The sequence below is a fragment of the Syngnathus acus genome, chromosome 8 (genome assembly GCF_901709675.1).
Source record: "Syngnathus acus chromosome 8, fSynAcu1.2, whole genome shotgun sequence".
In the NCBI taxonomy this organism is placed as follows: Eukaryota; Metazoa; Chordata; class Actinopteri; order Syngnathiformes; family Syngnathidae; genus Syngnathus; species Syngnathus acus.
Window position 1 is genome coordinate 9,596,883 of NC_051093.1, and position 19,277 is coordinate 9,616,159.

General features: G+C 40.8%; 1 protein-coding gene across 3 annotated transcripts in view; it reads left to right on the forward strand.

Moving 5' to 3' along the window:
* LOC119125386 (protein phosphatase 1 regulatory subunit 29) overlaps positions 1 to 19,277 on the forward strand; it is a 37,015-nt gene that overhangs the window by 11,412 nt on the left and 6,326 nt on the right. The window contains exons 2-3 of one of the 3 annotated variants that reach the window (XM_037255836.1): positions 865 to 1,037; positions 18,619 to 19,199. In XM_037255836.1, coding sequence (XP_037111731.1) covers positions 18,861 to 19,199 — 339 coding nt within the window. In that variant the 5' untranslated portion in view covers positions 865 to 1,037; positions 18,619 to 18,860. Of the gene's footprint in view, positions 1 to 777; positions 1,038 to 18,618; positions 19,200 to 19,277 lie in introns of those variants that run through there. The other 2 variants (XM_037255837.1, XM_037255838.1) reach the window with 2 other exon arrangements.

Sequence of the window (19,277 nt, forward strand, 5' to 3'; positions counted from 1 at the left end):
CATGAATTCTTCCGCATACCTGAACCCAAAATATGAGCTAAAAAAAGTGTCGAGCATAACTCGACATTACTTAGTCAGCGATGGCACACTGGGGAGACACTTTGAATGTGTCTCAATAGTCAACTTTGAAGCCTGCATGCGTCCAAGACACTTTGTTTTAGTGCTTGAGGAGACAATTACTTCTCAAGCCTCCCAGCCGCTTGACTGTATGTGCTTGCAAAGCCGCACTGAGCATGCAGCACTGCTTCTTCTCCGCCCATTTAACTTGCAAAAGGATCGGTCTGGTATTATTGCTCATAATAGGATGTCACAGTTTGTTCTCTAACTGATTTTTATGTCTGTGTGTGAGTGTGAGTTGGGCTGGTGGAAATGCTGCAGGGTGGGAGAGGATGGAGACATAGTACATATGAGGAGAGGCAGGGGGGGGGGGGGGATGCGGCTGCACGTCAGCTTCCCTGACAGCAATTTGCACAAATTATTCAGAAATGGGCCGCATGCTTGAGGTGTGTGGTGACAGGTGTCCTCTGGAATGCACAGTGTCCATAACACCACTTAAATGAGGGCATCGCTTTACCTCTTAGCCTTCTGATGTGGCCCGAGTCAGGAGTTATCCCATCCCAGTAACATTTAAGTGGGGCACCACGGTGAAATCCATTTGCCACTTTGAGGGAAAACAAAAGGACGGACGGGCGTGTATAATTGGATTGAATTGTCACATGAGCCAAGAAATTAACTTTAAAAATGATATTCTTATTCTGCATGCTGGATACGAATAAATAAATAAATACGAGTAGCCTTTTTTTTTTCTCACAAAATACAGAATATTTGATGTACTCATACCTAACCTCCTATTTTCATTTCTAGTACCAACCTGTGATGGAAGCTTGGTTTGGCAGAAGTGAGTCTTAGACAAAGAAGCAAACTTCTCTCTCAAGTCTTTTGGAAAATCCTCTACTCACTCTTTCATGATTGCTAACTGAGAGGGCGCAACGCAATTGTGCCTTGAGAAAGCCAACTGACGACAGAGCGGGCAACAGGTAGGAAATGTTTTTGGGCTTCAGTTTTAATATTCAACATGCAATTTTATTAACCAAAACATACTTTCTTCTTAATTGACTACAAACATAAATTGTTTTAAGGCAGAGCACAGCTTTTTTTTTTTATTATTATATAAAAATAGACATGTGTCACTTTCTTTCAACAGACAAAGATTGTCACCGGCAGGGACGAAAGCATTAGTTAGTGTCTTGGCGTGCGTAGATTATAACTGCTTTATTGCGCTTATTACTCCGGCACGGCTATCATTTGTGCTGACAGCATCGCGCTCACCACTGCTATTAGATCTTGTGGGGATGCCATGTACAAGTGTGCTATAAGTGTCAGGCCATTATAAAGTCAAAGAAATAATTCTTGTAATTACGTCGTCTCTGTTTTCATTCCGCCTACTTGTGTTGGGGAAAAAAAAGTTACCGGAGTGAGTTTATTTACAGAGGCTCGCTCGGGATCATTGCAGTCTTTGTTCCACCTGTTTATTATTTTTTTGTCCAGCAGAGAAATGATGATCCCTATTCTCAAATGTCAGATTAGGTTTCAAGCAAACACCCCCCTCCCACCCCGGGTTATGCGCATCCTTTGCAGCATACTCTCACGGCCTCCTCCGCTGGCATGACTCTGTGTCCTCGCTTGCACTACCAGTGCAAACCATTTTTTTTTTTTTTTTTTTTTTTTTGTTACCATAATTATCTGTGTTTTGCCACAATTGTCCCAAATTGATTTTCAAAAAGTTATAGATGACTTAAAATGTGAGAAGAAATAGAAGTAGGCAAGCTAGCGAAAATGTTTGGCCTAATTGTGCAGTCAAGCAAAATAGGTTTGAAGTGAACTTTTTGATTTTTTTTTTTTAACGCCACATCTGTTCAAGTCTGCCAGGAAAATAAATCAAAACTACCCAAAAAAAACCAAAACAACGATGGCATTTGGCAGTTCTACTTTGCGCCTCATGTATGAATGAATTTAGACGCTTATTGCAGCAATAAGAGACTCAAATCACACGATGTATACTAATTAGGCATTAACATTTTTTTTGCTTCAGCGCAAGAGAAACAATTACCAGTTTAAGGCCATTCGAGAGGATCATTATTGATGGACCTAATGAGAAAAAAAAAAACCTTCGCCTGCCATTCAGGGCTAAATTATTGGCAGCATTGTTTAAATACAAAATGCATTTGAACCTTGCTCACATTTATGGTTGAGCTTCTGGAAAACAACATTTTAATAATAAAAAGATTGTAAACAACACATTGTGGTGAGTAATAAGTCACCAGGGACCTGAGGGCCGAGCGTTAGGGGGCAGACTTAGTCAGGCCCTAGAAAAGGGAGAAATTGCTTCAAATGACATAAATGTACTTTTAGCGATAATTAGGGAACATTGAGTCCCTTTTACTGGCTAAAAATATGAAAAACATCGTTTGTTCAAAATAGCTCAATTTTGCGACTTTTATTCTAACACCCCTATTCAATTCCTAATCATCGATTCCTCGGCCAATTCACACGCAAGAAGAGAACGGGGACAGACTGCAAATTGGCACTTTCTGCAAGGGACTGAGAAAGCTCAAAAGAGCAAAAAGCTGTGAAACTGTACCAACACTCCCATTAAGCCATTTCTCTTGTAAATCCCTCTTTAATTGTGAGCCATGCCTTCGACTGCCTCCTCAACCCAGTCACAACCAATACAAGCATTTTTGAGGCCATTACGGGATCATTTCTTGGGTAGGATTCTTATTTTTATTTCTTTTTTTGCCACTATTAAAAGGTTTAAATTCCGATTTTTGGTCCATGTCAAAGTACAATCAGACTATTGTTGTTGACTCTAATGTTCATATTTGTTTTTAAATGTTGAGGTTTCACTGTACGCACACACATGGCTGACAGCTCTCCATCTGTTTGACTAAGCAGAAAATGAACTGCATTTACACCAAAGGTTAATAGACTTTTTTTGTAGATTAGAACTGAAAATGACCTCTGAGGCGGAAATAAAAAACGCTTCGAAGGTCCAAAAAGTGATGAAGCTGAACAGTGAGGGGAATTCAGTTGTTTGAAATGATTTTTTTTACGCACGTGATCTGCAATCCAAGAGAGCGACGTGGCCCATATGCAGCCAATCCTGCATGTTACGTAAGCTGACCCAGTGTTGTAATCAGATCAGTATGCTTCAAAAAGCCAATCCGCCAGCCACTGCCAAACACTTCACAAAGAATAGGAAAAGACATTCAGACTTTGTACCCGTGGGAATTCTCCGCATCCTCAGCGGTCTTTGGGGAGTTCGTTGACTTGCCTTCGTTTTGGTTTGAATATTGTATAGCGATAGTGTGTGTTGTGTATCTGATGTATATTTTATGCGCGCTATGATCGTTGTTCACGATTCTCAAGTAAGAAGAGAAGTGGGGTGCTTGGAAAGCGATGTATCACAGACCTACTGTGCGTGACAGCTTGTCACATCCCCTATATAGCATTCAGAGCACTTTTCCGTTATTCATGATAACTAAAGCTAGCGGTGGGATCTCCTGTACAAACACACTGTACTTCTAGCTTCTGTTTGACTCATACCTTGAGTTTCTCTCACTCGCAACATCTCCGAGTCGACTTTACCGCTTCATAGTTCTGAATTGCCAATCACGTTTTGGGCGAAAGGACTGTAACGTTTTTATACGGCCCGAGAGCTGGTTGTGGATTAGCATAGCGGCTAGCTTCGGTCGCTTCAATTGCCGCTAGTCTTGAAGGCAACAGCCCAATTTAATTTGTAAAAATACATTGTGATGTGATTGATTGTGACCTGAGACTTGGCTACTGTGATGTCATCTTCAGTCAACAGTAAGTGGCAAAATGGCCGCCCCCTGAGATAGATATATATTTGCATCTTAATTCATGTTCCACAAATTCAATATTAATCAGAATGCTACGTTTAGACTAATGAGGGCACATACAACATTTTATTGGGGGGGAAAAAAAAATGAGGGTTGACTTCCCCTTTAAAATAATCATAGCAGTAGAACAACAGGAAAAAGAATCCATGACATTGATCAACTGACAAACAAACAAAGACGCAAACTAATACATAGACAATACACTGGCAGAAAACAATAGCAGCATATCCATGGAGCTCTTGTGTTATTCTTCTCCGAATCCCCGTTCTGTTATCTCAGATGCCTCTTCATTTGTTTTGTCTCTGTAAAAGAAAAGTAAACAGTTGCATCTTGCTTTACTGTACTGCAAGCAAGCAGCACATCACTGACTCCAGTCCACTTACTCATTCATATGAGGTGCCATTGTGTTTCAAAGAACTCATCCCTTTTTACCTGATTGACTACCGGTGATTTACATAATCACTTAGTCAATTTAGACGAGCGGAGGGAGGGAGAGCAGATCTGCTTTGTCGTTTATCATCACAGCACGTTCCCTTTGTGTGATTTCTCCACAAGCTCGCACGCTGCGCAAAGTACAGTCGTTGGCAAGCTGTGCTTTCATTTATTCAGTGATTATTTGAAATTGAATTGAAGAGGATGTTTGTTCGAGCATGAATGCTTGCCCGGGCTGGATCGTGGAAGCGCTTTGTTTATTTTTACAAATTTATTTTCTATGTAATAAGATTTCAGCCATGGTTTGATTTTGTTTTTTAGTTATTATTGCCGCTGCATTACACCTGCGCTGACTTAACTGACGTTCTATATTCCGCTGTTAATGAAGGATAAACAAGAATTCACTGTCAGACATCAAGAACTCTGCAACAAAATAAACCGCGGGTCGTTTAATCTTAAAATAACTTCCCCGGGTCTATTGAGTATGTTCCCGATGAAAGATTACAGCTCTTCAGTAGACAAACAAGCGAGTCGCTTTCGACTTTGCACATTTTACTGACAAGAACATGATGAGCTCTCATTGCCTTCCTTTTCGCCACTGTGGAATTCTTTGTCACTCTTCTGAGCATCGGCGTGAGAACAAAAATTGGGTTTGCTGTATTTTTTAGCACACCCACACACACATAGTAAGTGGAGCACTAAATGAGGACTTGTTCCTCGTTTGAGACCTAGCCTTGTGCTATTTTGAACCAAAAAAAAAAATCATGGCAGGGTTAAATTATCTAGGTAACCTAGAATATGAGGCAAGGCTTGCTTCAAAGATATCACAGTGGTGCCTCCAGATACGAGTTTAATAATTGGATGGGGAAACCCAAATCATTGTTTCGTATTGAAATGAATGGAAATGCAGTTAAACCGTTCCAGCCCCACTCAAAAAAACCTCAAATTATTTTTTTTAAGTGAAATACTTCCTGAGAAAAAATGTATGGATGTTCTGTTTTCTACCCGAAACATGCGAGAACAAAACAGGACTATTTGTGTTATTGTATTCCATTCTATTGTTGTGCAGTGTCAGCGGTGAGTGATCGTACCACGGCTACTCCGCAGGCTGCTCGGGTCAGGAAGCAGAGAGCTCGTAATTGCTCCTGATGAGCTGTTTGTCACCTTGTTTGGAAGCTTCCACCGTCACCGCGTGACGGAATGTGTGTGCAAGTGGCTGAATGAGGTAGTTAGGACAGACACCTCGCTGCAGCGTATCGTAAATGAAGCCCAATTTGCAGTCCTGAATAACTCTCGTTATTTGCTGATGCTCAGCCAGCGCCATTGTGGTTGATGACTAGCTTTTCCTTTATTGTCATGTTTAGAGGAAGAACTGTTAGCAGGTAGGATTCTAGGATCTGCTAATCATGATGCCAAGCGTACTCTAGCTGGCAGTTATTAGTATTAATAATAATTCATAATTTGACAAAAATAATCATACAGAACTTATTGTTGGTGAAAGAACCCCAAAAGGAATCCTTTCCTTTTCCATCACGAAATCTACACCAATGTCACTTTGGAAATCAAACTAAATAGTCAGGCGGTCTGTTATTGGATCTAAAAATATTTCTGACTGAATGTCACTGCTAGTGAATATGAAAAGAAAAATCTGCATACCATAGTCAACATCCATTGCGAGACCTTCTTTGCTGACTATATTAGTGTGACACTTCAAATGCAAATTGTATTACACAAAGCCTTTCTTGCAGCTTCACCCAAACCCGTTTGGACCTTAAAGGGCCATACTACTCAAGTGAGTACACAGAAAGAGGAAATGCAACCAAACAACTGTGAACAACATTACCACTAATAGTGACGATGATGACAAAGCACCAGAAATTGGATTGCATTCTTGCACTTTAGGTATTAGTAGTGTGTGCATTAGACAGTATATTGAGCGGTCAGTACAAGAATGTAGCGTAATGAACGAAAACAAAAAATACACTTCTTAGTGGCTGCAATATTGTTAAAAAAATAGCATACTCTAATTACCAATATAATTATTTCTGGTCTAGATATGTGGGAAATCTCTCATACTTGCTTATGGCGGAATGTTAGCACTATGTGGAAGTCCGACATGATGTCAAAAATTCACAAGTGTGAATACGTAAATCATACGAGCCGCATACATGCTATGCTCCTCGTTCATATTTGATGGTACAAGCTCGTGTTCAGACTCGGGCCGTGGACTCGTCGTGCACATTAGACGGAGCACTGACAAGCATCTTCCATTAAGTTTATGACTTCTTCTCTGTACTACGGCTTAGATTTCATCAGGTCACCGTGCTCATCTTGCTTCTTTTTAAATAGCTTGTATTTGTGTTTGGTTATAAAATGATTGCGCTCTTCATCTCGGATGTTCCATTTTAATTGGGTCTCTGTGTCTTTTCTCAGTCACAAAGCTTTTTTTTTCTCTCTCACAAATTTCTATCGTTGTAGTGTAAGTAACATAGCACACGTCATATATGAAATAATAAACACGTTGAGTCTTGCGTGAATTAATGTCTATTTATTGTCACGCAAGCAAGGTACACGAGGCAAGCGCCAAAACGGCTGCCATCATTATGGCTTGCTTTGCCAGCGCTACGTTTCTATTGTTGTCCTAAATGAGATCTTGTTTTGCAATGGCAGTCCATATGCTCACGAGGCTCCCTGCATGTATCATCCAAGAAATGAAAAAAATGGCATCTGCCCACGCAGATAAGATCAAGCATTATATTGTTTTGTTGGATTCAAATTCCTTTCTTTGTGTTGCTGTGTTGTCCATATTGTCGGCATTCTTTCATAACTTTTTTCCTTGTTTGTCTTTTTTGGCCACGAAGCACTTCTGGGTATTTCGTCTTATCACTGTGACGGACGGCTCCATGTTTTTGTCGGCTTTCCATCTGTTTTCTCCATTTTTCTATTCAGCTGCTCGTCGTGTGCGCTACATGACATTTCATTCTGAAATAATCACTGAGGAATGCACATTTTCTCCCGAGTATATATTCTCTCCCTTGCATATATTCTCTTTGTCTGACCATCGAGTGATGCGTCGGTAGTTCTAGAGATGTGAATTTAAAAGAAAACCAAAAGATAAAATGTGTTGATTCTAGATAGAACTGATTGATTAGCAAAATAGCTCCTCAAAGACAAAAAAAAGGCAATTAGCAGTCAATATTTTCACTCGAGTTGTTGCTAAATTGTCACATGATGAACCAACAGTGTGTGCGTGTGTGTGCGCTTCCATTCTTCAATCACACATGATGGTAGGCTTCTTACATCAGACTGTGAGCGCTTTCGAGTGGAAGATAAATGGCTGCTGGATTAGAGAGGAGCACCCGCAATGAAGAGAAGGAGATAGAGTGACTCAAAGACGGCCAGGTGAACCCATCAATTTGGCCTGATTTCCGATTGGAAGTCATAGAAAGGCATTAGGCCAGACGGAATCAAATGGGAGAGGGAAAAATGGAGAGAAAACTGGAGAGCACTGAGGGAGATGGACGGAGAGCTTGCGTGTGTGTGTGCGTGCGTGTGACGCTGGAGGTTGTGAGTGATGGAGTTGTGGAGTGATGATAATTCTCGTGAAGAAGCTCAAGCGTCGGCAAGTCTCATCTCAACACTGATGTCGTCGGGCAGTTGGCATACACAACTACGCATTACTCAACACTCCACTGGAGGACATCTCATTGAAATCAAGCATCGTTGCGTCTCAGTGATACGCTTCGAATATGTGGATGAAAAGTCAAGGCCAAGGTTAAAGTTCTTTCTGGATGCATGATTAGCCTTGCAGGTCTTGATGCTCAATTTCTGTGGAGTGCTTGAATCGCATTTAGTTTTATTTTTTTTATTTTTTACTGACCCTCACTATGCCTGTATTGTCCAGTCAAGCCCCGTTAAGCACAGGGAGTACGTTCATATTTATAGGGTCAAGTGACTCAACTGGCTTTACAAGTACCGTAATTTTCGGACTATAAGTCGCACCGGAGTATAAGTCGCACCAGCCATAAAATGCCCAAAAAAGTGAAAAAAACCCATATATATGTATATAAGTCGCTCCTGAGTATAAGTCGCCCCCCCACCCAAACTATGAAAAAAAACCGCGACTTATAGTCCGAATATTACGGTAGCTGTTAGCAGAAAGCAAACAATTCTTCCCCAAAAAATAAAAAATAGGCTTGTGCTTGTTTGTGGCCATGTTAATTCTGAAGGTTACTTTCAAATAAAATGTATAACAGAGAATTCAAAATGACTCTGCTAGCTTAATGCTAACATACAATTCAAAACACACTCGCTAACAATTAGCCTCTCTGAGGCAGTAGTGTTAATCTTTAATGATGACAAACAGTGAAGCAACACGTGTAGAATAATTATGCAGCAATAGTCAGAATATATTCTTTATCCTCTGCAAAGAACTACTTGTATTAGTGCCGCACTGAGAAGTCCAGAGAAGGTCTGTTTATGCAAAAATCGCTTTAAACACCACTTTCATATTGAGGTATAGAACTCTGTGTTCATGTTTTTTTTCTTTATAGTTGAGTTTATTTAGAATCAGTAGAGAATCAATTTATTGGCTAAATTTCATCTTCTGGACGAATCCTATCTAATGCCAGCCACATACAGGATATTCATTGCATGCATTGCTTAGCTGTTGTCCAAATATGGTCAATGGAAGCATATTCTTCTTGTGTCACATGAGCTCTAATCTAAAAAAAAATCAAATAAAACCCAAAGTTCCCCCTGAACTACAAACAGAATAAGATATTATGCGGTTCAGAAGCAATTTTAATGAGCCACTTGGGGAAAGCTTGGCTGTCAACAATACGATACAAGGAGAAAAGTAATTATACCTCCCGGACATTTTAAGTGAAGCTCATCACCACTGTATGAGACTTTAGTGTCACTGTGTTTTGCTAAGAGTACTTTAAGTTCATCATGGATACGTCGTGTGCACTCCGAAGAATGTCGACAAGGTTGTAAAGGTGCCATATGGTTTTGGAATGATGGAATGCGGCGTCTTTATCTTGTTTCCTCTGTGCACACTATACATCCGTCGCCGTTTGTCAGAGGCTGGCTTCCTTTGGATCCTCCTCCCTTTCTAATTGCATGTTTAAATCTCTCCTCCATCTCGCTGGCTTCATCTGCCCGTGCTCCCAATCCTCTTTAATGCTGCTCCCCTCTCGTCCACCTGCGCTACCTTTCATCCTCGTTTTCTCCTTCTTTAGCTTGCTTTAACTCCTTTAGCTTTTCACCGTTTTTTTTTTTTTGTACTTTGGCTGATGGGGAGAATGTTCTTGACCCGTGACCAAACTGCTTTTTCTGGTCTCGCTCGGTTTTTCTTTTGCTGACAGTTTCTTACCACAAACTGCTACAGCTTGTTTAAGCAATTAGGAGAAATCAACATATTACAACTTAAGCTATGGCAAGAAAAGGAGCATTAATTTTCCTTCTAGACTTGAATCTCCGTTTGAGGTCAAATAATCTTGAATACTACACATGGTAAGACCACTCACTCTAATGCATCTCAAACGTCGTCATGTTTCTATTCAGCGAGCCATCTAAGCTAACCAATTACCCACTTTTCCATCTATTGTATGATATTTCATAATTTCTTCAAGAGCTCTTTGTCTTCTTGCCTGCTTTTCTCCGTTTCTTTCAATCTTTTTATGCCTCGAGCCAGACGATGACCTAGTTTAACAGTGGAAAAGATTTTTTTTTTTGATCCCACCCTTCCATCCGCCCCAACAAATGTCAAAACATACAGATAAGGGCTTCACATATTCAATTTGAAGTCCACATGTTACCATGCAAGAACTGCACAAGTATGTTTTTTTTTCTTTTTTTAATCATAAACAAATGAGGCAGTCATTTTCAAGCAGATAGTTAAAATTCAGTGTCACAAGTAAGCCGGGATGGGTCAGCCAAGAGTCAGCAACACGCACGCACGCACGCACGCACTCGCGTCATGTGTCAGCATGTGTCACCGAGTTGTCTGAACTAGTGTCGAGCTTCACTTGACCCATGTTGTGATGCGCTGCTGTTTGGAGCCGCAGGCTAGCCAGCGAGGAGCATCCGGGGCCCCAGACAGTCCGCTTCACTAATATTAGAGTACATGACTTAAAGCCACTGTTGACTCATTTTTTTAATGAAGTAAATCAATATGAAGTGGGTGTCATGTAATCATAGCCCTGGGCATGTTTTTTTTTCTTGCACAATATGTAGATTATTGATTGTGATGTTCAAACGCTGCTATCAAGTGTAAATGAATTCTGTTTCATTAAAAAAGTACATTAGTCGAGAGAAAATGGGAAGGCAGAATGTGAAGCCTGAATATTCTTTTTGTTATGTTCCAATAGAAATGTTCTGATGTGAAGATTGTGTTGACAAGAGTTTGAGCAAATCTTGAAAAAAATGACATTGAATTCTATGCACGGAGGACATTATCCATTCAGTATAATGAGGTGAAGTTTCTATTAACCAGCTAAGCCTTCCAGGCTGGATTTAACTAAGCCATCAGAACAAAACGATTTCATCATTTATAATCTACGTCTTCTTTATTGTAATTCTGCCATTGAACTCGTACCTTAACTTTATGCCTCAGCCCATCCCGGATTTGAATGTTAATCATCCATCCATCCATCCATCCATCCATCCATCCATCCATCCATCCATCCATCCATCCATCCATCCATCCATCCATCCATCCATCCATCCATCCATCCATCCATCCATCCCGTTCAGCTTTTACAGACATAAGTATTATCTTGTGCAATTTCAAAACAAAAAAATCTCAGCAGTGGTAATTAGCTGCTTTTGTTCAATCACTGAAGACATTTTTTATTTTAAATGCAGTGAAAAAAGCTTGGATTTGGAGCAAACAATGAGCCACAAACATTGCTTGTTCATTCATTGTCTTAATAGTGTCCCCCTCAAATGATTCCAGTCCTTGATTGGTAGAGGCGGAACTGATTGTGGCCCAACTCCTCTTCTTTGTTGTCAGAAGCTGGATTCAGATCACTGGTCTGTTCCAAAAGGTGTGGAAAAAAATCAAAGTGTCATTGATGAACTCATTTTGTCATTGGGAATTGCAACATACCACCAAAACTGAACATGGCCACCTTAGACTTTTGCATTTTTCATTATAGTTAGATTTTATTTTGTTTTCAATTAGGTTTTAGAGCATGGTTATTAGTTTGTTTGGGTTTTTTAGTTGTATAAAAGTAAACTTAAAATCTCAAACAACTACATAAACTTCCTTCTTCTGTGTGGATGTTCAGCAATTCCAAAAATCTAAAATCAGCTCCTGTATGATATTAATTGAGAAAAAAGAAGCGAAGGGCAATTTCGCTGCAATCATCAGTTTCACAAACGGAAGGTGCAATTTTATTACTATTTTTTTTTTTCCATCCTTTTAATTTGTATTTAATTTCATTAAGAAAATATGTTTTATTCAACTTCAGTGGTGGTTACTTCATGACTTTTCATTAACCTCGTCTTTCCCACACTGTGTTTTCTATTCATTTCAAAATATTACTTTCAGGATAAAAACATTCTTCTGTCTTTGTTCAGTCAGTGCATATTTCATTCCTCCCTTTTAGCCACTACTGCGTTTCATGTTTTTTTCAGTTTACATGCGTGTTTAAGAAGGAAAGGAAAAAAAAAAATCGGAACCATTGAAAGGCGCTAGGCCAATAATGATGAAGACAAACGTGCGGCTTTGATCCAGAGCACACCTTCACCCACGGGATCATTTGTGAAGGTCTTTTAAATGGAAAACTATTTGTGTTGTGCACATTCAGTCTGAGCAAGCCAGCTTCCAAGTAAGGCTTAAAAGCAGTTGTCCTATTAGCTTTTTATATATATATATATATATATATATATATATATATATATATATATAAGAAGATTTGGAACCATTATAATTGTACAGATAGTTTTTAAATGATGCGGTTAAATGAAAGACTATATAAAAATGCATAAACAACTTACCACAAGGAAGTCATGCATACATTTATATGGTAAACGTAAACATGTATGTTTAATAAATATTTCATCGCTCGTATTCACTAGTGTACGTATTTACTCTGGCTTCATCAATGCCGGTTCATTTCTTTCTAATACAATTCCCTAACACTCTTAGCGTTGGCTTACAATTATATACGACATCCAATGACAATTTTTTTTAATGTACGTGAGTCTAAACAACCTTTACATGAGTCTAAACAACCTTTGTTCGCTCGTCTTTCTGTTTGTGATGTTTCATTTGTAACACAAGTTGTGAATGTAAACGTAAACAACGCGCAGTCGTTTTCAACTTTCGAGCGGGTATAATTGATAGTACTACAGAAGGCCAACATTATGCACAATATTCACTTGTGTTGGATTAAAAGCAGATCAGCCAACGCAATTTTGAAAGCATTCCCTCGCAGACGTAAATCCCGTCTGATTGGAGCTTTGCGAAAGAAAATTCCATTAACTGTTCCCAGGTTTGTGATGGAAGCGCAAGCCCCAAGCCACTTGGCTACCTTTCAATTGACTGATCCGGGGAATCTGTTCTTTTTTGAGCAACCTGTCACCAAATCTGAAAACCTGAACGACGTTTTAATATCCATTGATCGATATATCAGCACCTTGAATGGATTGATTGAAAAGACACCACCTCAGAGTTAACTTGTTCCAGAGGGGCTCTGCTTCTTTTAGTTGTAAATCCTCCGGGCTCTTCTCGGTCACGCTTCATTAGGTTCCCAAGTCTTCATAATGCAACCAGAAATTGGATAAGATATCATGCATGAGCGGCTGCAGATGTTGGTATCGGCCAAAAAAAAAAAAAAAAAACAGATGCAGAGCCAAGCGGACAAATATGAAGGTACGGAACAAAACACAAGTAGAAAATTATTTCAGCAGTTGTGACAAGAACAATGCAGATGACAAAACATGTAATGCTACTAATTAGCAAGTGTTGAAAACAAAGCCTCCCGCTTGCTTGCTTGAGATCATTTGTCATGCTGCGATTGGACGCATGGTGTGGGGGGGAAACAAAGCATCACCTCACCAGCTCTACCACTTTTTCTGCCCCTTTGTTGACTTCTGCTTTTCTGCTCTCATCTTCCTCATTTATTTATATATCCATCTTATTTATTCATCTCCTTCTCACGCTAGCCGAGAGATGTGAATCAAGGTGAGCGGCTGAAAATGCAAATTTCTCCTCACAGTGGTGTCATGGAGTCAGACAGTAACTGCAAGAGGGACATCAAATGGGTATATTTAAGCTTGACCGAACTTGGAGACGTAAGCGTTTGTGTAGTACAGCTGCTTTTAGCGCACTTCTGCCCGCTCGCCCGCCCGCCTCTCAGAGGAGCCTCATCTGTCTGCAGCCGTGTTGGTTTCATCGTGTCAAGTGAAAAGGAAAGAGGGCTTTTGCTCACAACCTCAACCTGTCTACACTACACTCCACGCTCTCGGGGGAGCTGGCACGGAACACGGCGGAGTGGAGAGGAACAATAATACAACGGACAGATGGACCGAGTGGATGGAGCTCAGGGAGGGAAAGGAAAGCTACAGACAAACTGCCGTAAATGGAGGGCCATGACTCGTCGGGAGGAAGTGCACGGGGAGCACCGAGAGGAGAAGAGGAAGGGAAAATGCCCGGCCTGTTTACTTGTGTTTCCAACTACAAGCCTGTAATTGGTACAAAAACGGTGCTTATGTACAATAAACAGGTCTGAAGTGAAAATCTCTATGCTAAAAATGTGGAAATGGATGTATGAACACAAAGGGTGGAGCAACACATGTAGACAAACAGTATCACAATACTCGCAGGCATGTATGCTTTATGAGAAGGGTGACAATGTGACTATAAAAAACAAAACAAAGAAGAGCCACTCACTTTCATCGTTGTTTACCTGTATGACCTTATTGCACTGCCCCCGGTGGCTGCGGTAAGCACACCAGAAGAAGCGCTCCTTAAATTCCTTCTTGAGGGAAACATATCTGAAACGAATCTCTCGCCACATATTCTTGGCTGCATTCTCCTCGACTGACATTGACAGACAGCAGTGCAATATATAATAGCATCTGGATGTTGCTGGCGGCTTTTCCTTGCTTGAACCCTTTTGTAAGTTGGATAAAACCTGTTTGCTTTCCTGTCAATCTCTCCTCCACTGGGTAGCTCCGCTTCATACTCGCTACTGCATTAAGCATTTTATTTTGCCGCCGTAGCGCTGAATCAAATCTGCACACGTGCACAAAGATAAAGTAGTCCTATAATGAATCGTATTCGACCCGAGGCAAATATCAGGATTACCAACGAGTGGACATTACTAAACTCCGAGTGGCACTTACCGAAGAGCCATTTGCGAGGCAAAAAGAAACGACTGAGCCAAATGAGCTGGCTCGCCACAAAAGGAAGCTGGAATCCTCTTCGCAAAGTCATCTTTCTGTAATAGGAACCAGATGAGTCTGTCCTGTTTTATCACTATCCAAATGACAAAGCTCCTTTGGTCAAAATTGGCCATTCCAATTATCATCCAATCTTTGTGCATGTGCTACTTTTCAGGCAGTTTTTGGTCCTTTGACAAGATGGAGCCAATGAGAGTCAATCGCTACCATGGAAGAGGGTCAAAATAATAGCCGAGGAGCAGAAAGCATCACCGGGTGCCGACACCAATCGTAAATACCGTATCAAGCCTACCACCAGTAAATCACTTAAGAGGCTATTATTAAACATTTTTACCTTGCCAGATCTTTGCTTTGCTTTATGACCTCAAATCCTGTTTCTTAATTTGTCTTTTGTTTATTTTCAAATGAATGCAGCGGGGATGCTGGCACTGTTGACGCCTGGGGAAATGTCACAGCCGTATTTAAAAAGCCGCAAAGGGAACCTCAGTCGTTTCCCAAGGACCGATACATCTTTTCAAAAAACCAACACATTTTAAATGCTGCTTATTAATTAAAGAGTTCGATTATGCTCTGAATTGTTTTCGTCAGGAGGCTCATAAAAACCAAGCAACAGCACACAAACCTGCCACGTTCGACCTAATTTACATTTCTTGTGAATATATTGCGCAATTTATGTCATAATCTACGCCAGGATAATATATGCAGTTTGTTGCTACTTAATGGGTATTTATGTTCCTCTTTCTGAATTTCTGATAAGGTAACACACTCCTGCTTAAAAATAAAAACAATCGTGTGATGGTGATTTCATTGGAAAGATGCAAATTTGCTGTTGAAGGTACTCAAATCTCCTTTTGTTTGGACGTGGCATTTTGACAAGCACATCCAATTTGATTCTCGCTTGACACGACTCAAGGTGACGGGATTCTATACGCGGCTAACGACAAGATGGCTGCTATAAATACATTTCGCATTTGGGCTGATGGCGGCTGGAGCAAATACAGTATATGGACACGGTCCAATTTCAACACCTGTCACAGTCAATTTCCGAGGGAGCTCATTATTATGCGGGGAGGAGAATGTCATCATTGAGGCTAATGAAGCGGAAGGCAAGCTCTGATTTGATGTGAATGCCAACAACGTTGGATATCATTAGCAGTATTCTGAATTGGCAGTGCTAATTATACGATATGCGTAACGATCAATAAAAGGATTGACGTGTGGGGCTGTAATGAGAACTCCTATTCATACATGTAGAAATGAGATTCAGTAGATGCTCTGGATTTAACAACAACAAAAAAACATTTATTGTTGTTTCGTATCAAAATATTTGAAAATACCGTAGTGGGATTCTGAGCAGACACTTTGTTAAAATAACAAGCCAACGGAAGCACCAATTCCTTGTGAGCTCCGCTTTAATGAGCACATAACACTTAGATTTTGGACCTGGCTCGCCCTAATGTTTACACTTGCATCAACCCAATGCTGTAATTGCAAGAGGATGCTTAAATAGTCATTAAATAACTTAACCTCCAACTCTGCAAAGTAATCTCTTCTGGGCAGAACTAAATAGGCTTGCTACTAAAGTCAAAGTCTGCTTTATTTATTTCAATCTCACAATTTGGAAAGTTTCAAAGATGTGACGGATATCACAACAGGACTTTTTTTGGCTGTTTCTATCGGAGAGGCGTAAACCGAGATAGCAGTGATGGTGAGTGAAGATTGATTAAGCTGCCAAGTACTTTTTGTACAACAATCTGACAGTTACAAGTGTCAACATTCGCCACTGATTGTTGTCGCCGGTCCTACGAAGGTTTGAAAAGAAAAAAGAAATGGTGGAGAAGAGGATGGAATTGTGCCCGCGTGCTACCCTTCTGTACCATCTGTTCATCTCATCCAAGATTTGAACCACTTTGGCAACACTGACTTGCTTAGATTCCATGACTGGGAGGGAGCTCACTAAGCAAAGAAACAAAATTGTGCATGGTTTCCAAAAACTTGCCATTTTTTTGGCCTACTTTTACATCTTTTATGACACTAGTACTGGATCAATGTTATTTCCCAGGTGGTGTCAATGGCCCATATTCTAAATGATGCAATCGGCACTTGCATGTGGTGGTGCTTCCTGCCTCCCTCCCCAATGTGAGCCTTGTGACTTTTCAGTATGTGGGGCAGCAAATGAGATCATGCCTCAAATAAATCTCACATCATTAAAATGGTGGACTGTGTCCAAATTTACACCTGCTGCGTGGAGAAATGGTACTTAAGTATGTTAATGGCTTTTGATTGTTTAAAAGAAAAGGTATTCTGACTGTTCAGAATCTTGCCATTATTTGTTCCTCCAGTTTGCTCGTGAAAACACAGGAAGATGAGCACCTCAAGGGAGCGTGGACCGGAATAGACAGGAAGGAGTTCAATTCTCTGTTGCGTCAGATATTGGAGCATAAAGAAGAAAGGGAAAAGAAAGTTTTGCACTCTGTTCCACAGCATGAAAGACACAAGGGCTATTTGATGTGCGATAAAGGAAATTAACTGGACGGTAAAAGACGGATGTGCCATGAAAGTGACGGAACATGAAAGTATGTGAGATGAAGCACATGTGAAGGCTCTATTTGAGGAGATGGCCATCCATATATGTCGTATGAGTCCACTCAAGCAGCAAGTGGGCAATTTATATCATGATGCAACAGGCTGCTAATCCTCTACTTATGTAAACACTTGACTGCTATTCAAATGAAATGCAGATGGGGACAGAGAGAGAGAGAGAGAGAGCAAGAGCGAGAGCTCATCATTCGCCAGGAAACAAAGAATGTCTGAGTGGAGACGATCTGCGCTCCTTTTTTTGGGAAGGATTCTTGAGTCCTTTGCTCTGTGGCCTGAGGTGGAATTGGCAGGAGAACGTGTCGATGCCAAACAAAGCTGAAATGACCTCATTGCGTTCAATGTGAACAGGAAGGGGAGGGGCTGAGCACGGATGCTGTGAAAGCTCATCATAAACAACATTGTGTCGCAGATTCATGCATTCTAAATGTGCTATAAAATGTCATTAGGGTGATTGCATTCTTCCGAATAACTTCAAGGCTTAAGCATTTGTCAGCTGCAAAAAAATCAATGACTGAACTGTTTTGGATCTTATTCATAGCCAAAAGGGTGTGGGGTCATTTTTCTTCTGATTCAAAGTCACAAAAAGTGCATACTGATGTGTGTGGTTAAGTCTCACTGACAGTCAAACTAAAATGCTTTAAATCTCAGGCGACCACATTCCGAAAACATGCAGCAGGTTAGGTTAAATGCTAATGCTAGATGCTAGGTACTTTTAAAGGTACAATGGAGATCAGATTTGGAAATCGGACAGTCTATACATAGCGCAAAGAAGATTCAAATCATTTATAGGAAAAACAATCATGCGCCACAAATATTTGATGTTTACTAGTTTTTGGCTTGAAAAGGACGCCGAGGCGCATGTAGCAGCAGATCAATGCGCTGAATGAAAATGGTCTCTGAACTTAATCGATTCCGATTGTCTTTCATGTGCAGCTTTGCTAAGTGAGGGAGAACGGATGGAGCCGAATTTTCAAAACTCCATCAAAGTGTAAGGAGAGGATTTTATGCAGCCAACGTTGAATTGTCTCAGTGCATATGCAGTGTACTGATCAAAAATGATATCAATCGAGACTAATCACATTCGTTGAGTTCATTTCAAGGTACTAGCCACTTGCACGGAAATAAACCCACATAACCTTCCTTTACTCACCCGATGCAATTTTGATGAAAATCCTTTCAAATGAAGCCTTACATAATAAATGTCCTTTATATAATGTATGTGCTTTTTGTTATCTTTTCCCTACAGAGCCGAGGTCCTGAGAGAGCATGAAGACAAGCTGCTCCGACTCCCCCGGCTGCAGCCTAACAAGATATGACGTAACCCGGGTGACCTGCTAATCAAGCATGATAGCCCCGAAGCTGTGACTGAAAGGCCCTTTTGGAGACGGACGGACACCATAGCTACTTTCTTGTCTGGCCCTCCTCCCTATGTGCCTGCCCCTGCATTCCTTCCCCTGATTACAAAAAACATCTTCTTTCATCTCCATCATGGAGAGTCTTTCCAGCAAGTCGGCTTTCATTGTTATTCTCTCCGCCCTCCTAATTGCCAGCCGCTTCCCCGGCACGGTCAACGGGGACTGCTGGCTCATCGAAGGGGACAAAGGTTACGTGTGGCTGGCGATCTGTAGTCAGAACCAGCCGCCGTACGAGACCATTCCGCAGCACATCAACAACACGGTTCATGACTTGAGACTCAATGAGAACAAGCTGAAAGCGGTGCACTTCAACTCCATGTACCGCTTTACCAACCTCACGGACCTCAATCTTACCAAGAATGAAATTAGCTACATTGAAGACGGAGCCTTTTCGGGGCAAGCTAACCTACAGGTGGGTTCCACGCCACGAAAGACAATATACTCGATACGGTCGTCATATTTTGGTGCTTATATCTGATTTGGTGCTCGT